This window comes from Ostrea edulis, chromosome 8 (genome assembly GCF_947568905.1).
Source record: "Ostrea edulis chromosome 8, xbOstEdul1.1, whole genome shotgun sequence".
Lineage (NCBI taxonomy): Eukaryota > Metazoa > Mollusca > Bivalvia > Ostreida > Ostreidae > Ostrea > Ostrea edulis.
Window position 1 is genome coordinate 26,738,624 of NC_079171.1, and position 7,864 is coordinate 26,746,487.

A 7,864-nucleotide genomic window follows, 5' to 3' on the forward strand; every position below is an offset into this window, starting at 1 on the left:
ATTATTCTTAAGTGTGGAATTCATGCATTTACTTTGATAAATTTGTTACGTTGGTAATGTTATAAACATATAGAATGAGGATATGTTAGGTAATTTCATACAACTAGCCGTTTTACTTTATATCTATGTAGATTTTGGAATAGTGTTTTGTCAACTTTCCACAATTCATCTTGATCATTCAATGCTTCCCTCTTTTATTACAGGGGAGATGAGTTTCGCACAGATTATGGGAGGTTAGCAGAGCTAAGGAGCATTTTGCCATCTGCTAACATTGGCAGCAACAGCTTCACCAAGTTCCAGGTTGTCAATAATGAAAAAACTTTGCATGGAGAAAGCAAATGTCATCGTTGGAAATTGTGACAGGAAAAACATACTTCTGAATTGTGTTAAAGCACCTCGCGAAGGGAAAACTGCTTTTTCGTGGATAATTGAATGCCTGAAGATTCAAAAACAACAATGCCCAAAGACTGTGATTTATTGTCGCAGTATTAAGTCGTGTTCCGTGTTGTTCAAACTTTTCGATGATCTTCTGAAAGACAATGCATATTGTGGTGTTAAATGTGCTAAAAACAGACTATTTGCTATGTATCACCATTCAACGTCAAACAAGTGCAAGAAAATAGTCATGAGTGAATTCCCAAAACCTGAGAGTAAGGTTAGGGTAGTTGTTTGTACATCTGCTTTTGGCTTGGGAGTCAATGTTCCTGATATAGATATAGTAATAAACTGGGGAGCACCAAGGTCTATTGAGGAGTTTATGCAAGAATTTGGGAGAGGTGGTCGAGATGGTAGGGAAGCCATGTCCATTTTATATTACCATGGAATGGAAATCAGCAAAACTGCAACAGATGATAAAATGAGGTCATATGCAACTGCTGACACATGTAGGAGAGCTCTATTGGAAGAATACTTCACACCAGTTGTTGCCAAAACTTTACCAGTACTTCTAAAACATTTGTGCTGTGATATTTGTTTTCATACATGTGATTGTTTAAATTGTCCAACACTGCATGATGCCCTTCTTTCTGACTTGGAAGATGATGATGCTTTGTGTTCCGTAGCCTCAAAATGTGACTTAGTGATTTGTCGCACTGTGGCTGAATCCCAGCGCATCCAAATACATGCACAACATAAGGAGTATAGAGAAACCTGTCTAGAGGATAATGTTCCATCTTTACTGAATGTTGGCATTCTAACTGGACTGAGCAATTCATTAATTGATTCCATTGTTAATGATGTTCACTATATAGGTAGTGTAGGCGATTTATTGTCAGAGTACATATTTGACAGACATCTTGCAAGATCAGTGATAGATATTATTGATGAAATACTTGATGATTGATTTATTTACCATAGTTTCATTTTCAACTGGCCCCAACATTTAATACACGATGATGAAATAACTGGTGTACATTTATTCCAGGTTAATATGTAAAGGGTCCAAGTAGATGTTGATTCAAAGTGCTTTTGAAGGTCTTTGTCTCTGATAAATATGTATACAGTAAACAGAGAAGTAACATTGATGATTTTCATAACTTCTGGTATTATTCCTAATTGTACACCTCATTTTCATACAAGTGACACAAAGCACTGTCTCAATAAACATTCTTATCAAAAAATGTATGTGTATTGTTTGAGAGGCTTACATTCCACAGTTGTTTTTCTGATGTAAATCCTAATGTAGATATGAGATGAACGAACTGACAGACAAATATATTGGGTTCGTACATAGTTTGATCTGGCCTGGAGGTTATAAAACTTTTTGGAGCACATTTTCATACTCAAGCTCAAACTCCGTGCTCTAAGTCGTACTCAAAAGTGAAAATTATAAAAACAAAAATTATAAAATCATTCTCATACTCAAATGGAGTCATGCTCAAATTTGTTCATGTATGCAGGGAGTGTACTCAAAACTAACATGGCTGAGTATGAGTATGGTACAAGTTTTATATTATCTCCAGACCCGGACATAATTTTAGAACAAACATCAGCAAGGCATTTTTAAAATATGCAAACTTGATATACCCATACAAAAGAAGAAAATGTATTATGGATATACAGCCATTCTTTTTCATAAGAGCACATTTTTACAGCAAAGTAAAATTCTCAGAGTTAACATGTTTAGAGCTAATTTTACTCTAAAATGAAAAAATAATTCTACACAATTTTTCACTGGTGTTTAGCACATTTATCAAGTCAGTTAAAATGCATACTTTCCATTTGAATACTCCAGTTTCTTGTCATTTAACCACTTATGAAGGACTTGTGAATCTACATTGTGGAACATGTCAAACTGTTCATTGAAAGAGTCATGTCGCCTACCACTAATGACAGAAAATACGTCCGCATTTTTTAACTGGTTCACAACAGCTCTGATATCTTGTGTTTTATCTCTTTGTGCATGAGGAGTTCCTCCTGGATGGACACCAATTTCTCTTTCCAGCTTTTCATTCACATTATGACAAAACATCATGGTTTTGCTTATTCTGTCTACAACTTCCGGTGTTTGATTTGGTCCTAGTAATTTAACTCGGCCTTTTGCGTACTTGTTGAGCAACTCCATCACGTAATCTTCTTTTTTTCTTTCTCCAGTAGTGTTTTAATAGAGTACAGAAGCACAAGAAGTAGTAACAATGTATGACATGTTTTTTTATTTAATAAATCTTTTCAAACACCACTGCTCCTATTTTCCAATCACCATTGGCACAAATCATCCTCGGTTAAAGGGGATTAAACGTTATTAGATGAAGGGCCCTGGGCTGCATGTATACTTGTATATAACTATTTTTAGAGGTTAAATATAGATATGCATGATATAGATGTGAGTTAAATATAGATGTATGACGAAAAATGGCGAAAGAGCATTATATAGATGTACCATATGGTGCAATACCTATGACCTGACTGTGAGAGTACAGATATAGATGTATGACGTAGTACAAAATGGAGGAGAAATCATTTATAGATGTAGCGTATTATGTATTACCCATGATCAAGGAATGTATAGAATATGGAGGCGGATCTTTGATTTATGAATAAATGTAAGCCAGCGAGTGTGTGCAGGACAAGTGGTAAATTTACATAGAAATACAACTATTATCTGAGCAGACGCAGTTCAGAAAAAATTAACATCTGAATGCAGAGAAAAATTTAAACATGCGCAGATCCGAAATTCCATCAAAAAGTTAACGTGCGCAGTTCAGAAAAAAAAAATACACCAGCATAAATTAATAATATTATATAAATAAATCTGATATTGGAATTATTATTCCTATTCTACACTGAGAAGATCATCCGCCAACATCATTCCCATTCAGAAGAGAAAATGGCAATCATTTCCCGCACCGCACCTGTCAAAGATCAGAACGATATTCCACAACATTTTGTAATAAATATGTTTCGAGGCCTCTAGACGCATCAGCTTACAAGGTTTGATGATTCTAAACCTCTCGGTATCTGAAATAACAACCTAAAATGTATTCATAAATGATTACCCATAAAATTCAGAAAGTAAGTCACGGTGACATATTTTTCACATGATGCAGTTCAAGGTTCCATCAACTGACAACTTTTTTGATGATCATAGGCTCAAAAGTGTCCAAGATATGCATCAAAATCCATTTAATAATAATTACCTGCGAAATTCAAAAAGTAGGTCACATCAAGACCTACTTTTGAGACAACATGATATGATTGCATCAACTGACAACGTTTGCTGTTATCAGCATCACCGATAGGAAAGGAGGTACATGTATGTTTAGTGAATCGAATGAGTTAATGTATGAACTGTGTAGTTCCGGGGTATCCTTATGTATAAGTTAATGTGTGCCTGACATGTGGAGTTTTAGCGGCAATATCTACCCAGAGTTATCGTTCTTTACACTGACTTGCACCTCTGTGAACGTCTCAAATGTTTTACAAGATTTTTGTAAAATGGCACGTATGCTCAAATAAAGTATGGTTTTGACTTCAGTTACAAAAATATAAGTAAATAAATAAATATTGAGCAGATGTCAAGTGTTTTTGTGACGCAAGAAGCATTGATTTGGGTTGAAACGTGGATATTGGATAGTTCTATATTGCACCAGGCCTATACATAGGTACATGAAGAATATATAGTAATGGAAAAAAATCTACAAATAGTTGTTTGTCCTACATTTTCCCAATATTTTATAACATAGTTCTTAGTTTTCTTAGCCGTATAAAAGTGAATTTGCATGTGGAATAACATTGCTTATTTTGAGACGTTAACAGAGGTGTAAGTGAGAGCAAGGAACGACAACTCTGGGTAGAGATTGTTTTAGCGGCAGAAAGATAAAACGTATGCTCAACTAGGAACTAAGGTCACCTGCTCATTCACAACCATCCAATCTGTCACCACACATCAGACATATGATTAGCTCTTTGAGTCTTCGGCTCAGAAGAGCTAAAAATAATATCGCATATGGTAGCTCGTCTTATATATGCGAATTTTATACAAGGGTATCAGTTTGCAATTCCGAAAATTTTACGGCTGAGCAAACCAACCTCGAATGTTAGAATTCCCGCCACTTTCGCTTTCAAACCTATATGTAGATCGGTAAGACGTACCAAAATTCGCTCTCTGAAATCAACATATATGCTGCTAATGTGTTTGATTTTGTCTATTTAGACATTTATTTCAACGTTTCACTGCTAGTTGTGTACGGATGGCTTAATTATATTCAGATTAGAACGGATTGGGAAATTCGTTATACCCACGTGCCATCCCTCGCTGCACATTTAGTTCGTTCCCTACTACAATATCAGTATATCTATTCCGATAATTTTGTATTTCTTATTTTATTTATTTTTTTCTTTTCTATATTGTTACTGGTTATCATGCCCAAGACAAAACCCAAGCAATCCAGCCAGATAGCTAAAACTCTGCCCCAGCCGGAACCTCATGTCACACGTGGTCACCACAGGCGGCAAGATCAATCCGCGGTGACCACATCTGAGCTACGGAACATGCAGTCCGCTCCACAGACTTCAGCATCGGGCAACGACACTCGACATCGCGGACAGCAGGACCAACGCACGGAGTCCACGACAGCAAGTCAAGGCTCCCAGGCATCCTCACAGACCCCACAGGTGGACAACTCGGACTCGGCAATCACGGAACAGAATCCGGGTATGGTTTATTTGTTCCCCCGGTTGTACATCCTCCACATTTAACTAGTCAATTTCACACAATTGATACTGGGACAAGTGCCTGTCCATCTAGCTTACCTAGGCCTATAGCACCTGATGTTAGCAATGTGCAAAATGCCCAACTTCTCTCTCCCCCTTGCAAGATTCTATTGATTTTCCATTGGGTACCATGTAGAACATTCTACTAAGCAAAAATTATTGCTGGGGAATTTGTCAACTTAGCGGTGCTGCTCGTTAGGTATCCAGACAATACCCAGTCAGCTGCCACTCTAACCACTGACTCGAAGGGTAATCTCGTTACGCAGCCAAAATATCGAGAGATTGACTAATGCATTCCTTATTTATTCTAACATCTACACGGCAGCACACCCACATAGAACACAACAGTTGTTTAAATACGTGCACGATATTCGCTTAGGTTTTATGAAATCCATGGGGTGGGCTACCTACGACGAGCAGTTTCGTCTGAGAATGGCACACAGCCCTTCTCGAGACTGGGGAACAGTAGAGTGTGAACATTTTCGTCAAACTGAACTTATTTCTTTAATGTTTGTGTTTCATTCATCTCTTTTGTAAATATCAAATGTTCATTTGAGCATAACTTTACGCTTCCACAGATATTCTCCAGTCCCCCAACTGTCAACGATATCGTAATCGTGTCGGGTCTTCTCCTTAAAATCCTTTATACACGCTTTCTTACTGTCAAACCAATGACTCTCCAATTAAATCAACTTTTCTCTATTTATTTCAGGTTTTCTTATGCACTCCATGCTAATATTTCCACTTGTACTGTATTCCTTGACGTTCCATTATGAAATGATCCATATTCAACTAGGGACATTTATAAATGAAAAATGTTTAGCAGTGTCTTGTGTGCAAAGATCTATTAAAAACTGTATCTAATTTCTTATGCATGCTCATTCGCATTGCATCATACGCCACATCCATAAATGATTTCCCTGCAATGTGTACTACGTCATACATCTATATCTGTACTCTCACAGTCAGGTCATTGGTATTGCACCATATATGTCACATCTATATAATGCTCTTCCGCCATTTTTCGTCATGCATCTATATTTAACTCGCTTCTATACCATGCACATCTATATTTAACCTCACAAAATAGTTCTATACAAGTATACATGCAGCAGCCCTGCTCACTCAAGAAAAGGCAAAAATAAGTTAGGGTTATTTGAAAATCTTTACAAGAACCACTGTTCCAGTATAGTTGATTTTTCTATGAACGGTACCTGATATAGTGTAGATTCGAGTTTGTTCAGATCATAGTATTTTGTTGGGGGTAGACTAAACCCACTTCTAAAGAAATTTATGCTGTACCACTGGTTAAAACTTGTATACACGCTAGACAAAATGCCTCATTGTTTATATTAATGTTCACACGTTTATACACGCTAGACAAACTGCCTCATTGTTTATATTAATGTTCACACGTTTATACACGCTAGACAAACTGCCTCATTGTTTATATTAATGTTCATACGTTTGAGGTATGATCTATGATTGATTGCTCACTTTCCTTGTTGTATTAAAACTTCAAATAACCAGACAGTTGAAGGTATCACGGAAGCTTCAAGTTATGATGAAGTTCAGGAATCTGAAACAGAGCTTGAAATCAATGAACAGTCCCAGTCTGAAGAAAGCGGTGAGGAAATGAAGTTTGATAATATAGCAGCAAAGTTTCTGAAGATGAAGACGCTCCTAAATCAGGGACCAGTGAAGTTCATGATGTGGAGATTGATTAATTGTTTTGATGTTTTTCGCCACACTCAACAATTTTTCAGTTATCTGGTGGTGCCCAGTTTTTGGTGTTGGATAGAACCTAGATACATTGAACCTGTAGTGTTATAATAAGTATGAATGTTTTGATGTACGAGTTGTTGTGTGTCTGTGTTGTTATTAAAATGGTAAACCTTTAATGGTGTCTTATATCTCGATACTGCGGTTAAATCCGGTACCATCGACCTATCAGGGTCGACATCACATAAAGTGGCGACGAGGATAAATCGAACAAAGGCCATAGTTAGCCCACATACAAGATGAAGGCTGTGGAAATTGGGGGAATGGCGAAATTCGATCCGAATGGAGATGTACACATCGTGGGATTTCGTTGGAAAAAATGGCTTCGTAGTTTCGGTTTATACAGTCTTGGAAAAGGGGTCCAGGAACCAGGACAATTGAAAGAATTGCTGCTACATTCTGCAGGTAATGAAGTTCAAGATATTTTTTATACGTTAGAGGAACGTGCCCCGGTAGAAGATGAAACTGTTTATGATGTCACGTGCAAGTTGCTCACAGACCATTTTTCACCGTTGAAAAATGTGCCTTACGAACGTTCTTTATTCAGAGCTACATCTCAGCAAGTGAATGAAACTGTTGAACAATTCATAACTCGTTTACGTGAAAGAGTTGTGTATTGTGAATTCGGTGTAGCCCAAGATGAAATGATGAGACCAAGTCATTGAAAAATGTTTGTCTCATAGATTAAGAAGGAAACTCTTAGAAATGAAACAAGAGGCCCAAGGGCCTAGAATCGCTCTTCTGATAAATTGTACAACCCCACCATTTCTATTCTTAGCCTCTTAGTATTCTAAATCTTAGTTAAATCCTAAGAATTAAAAAAAAAAGTAGGTCAATGTGACCTATTTTTTGGTTTACACATTTTGAGAAC

General features: G+C 36.9%; 1 protein-coding gene across 1 annotated transcript; it reads left to right on the forward strand.

Moving 5' to 3' along the window:
• Positions 1 to 12: 12 nt before the first annotated feature.
• On the forward strand, positions 13 to 6,138 carry LOC130049509 (putative ATP-dependent DNA helicase Q1). The gene has a single exon (XM_056147277.1). The coding sequence runs from the start codon at positions 311 to 313 to the stop codon at positions 1,340 to 1,342; it is 1,032 nt and encodes a 343-aa protein (XP_056003252.1). The 5' UTR covers positions 13 to 310; the 3' UTR covers positions 1,343 to 6,138.
• The last annotated feature ends 1,726 nt before the right edge of the window (positions 6,139 to 7,864 follow it).

What these genes read in the sequence shown, in the direction of transcription:
- LOC130049509 (XM_056147277.1), top strand. Translation starts at nt 311, where the DNA reads ATGAAAAAACTTTGCATGGAGAAAGCAAATGTCATCGTTGGAAATTGT.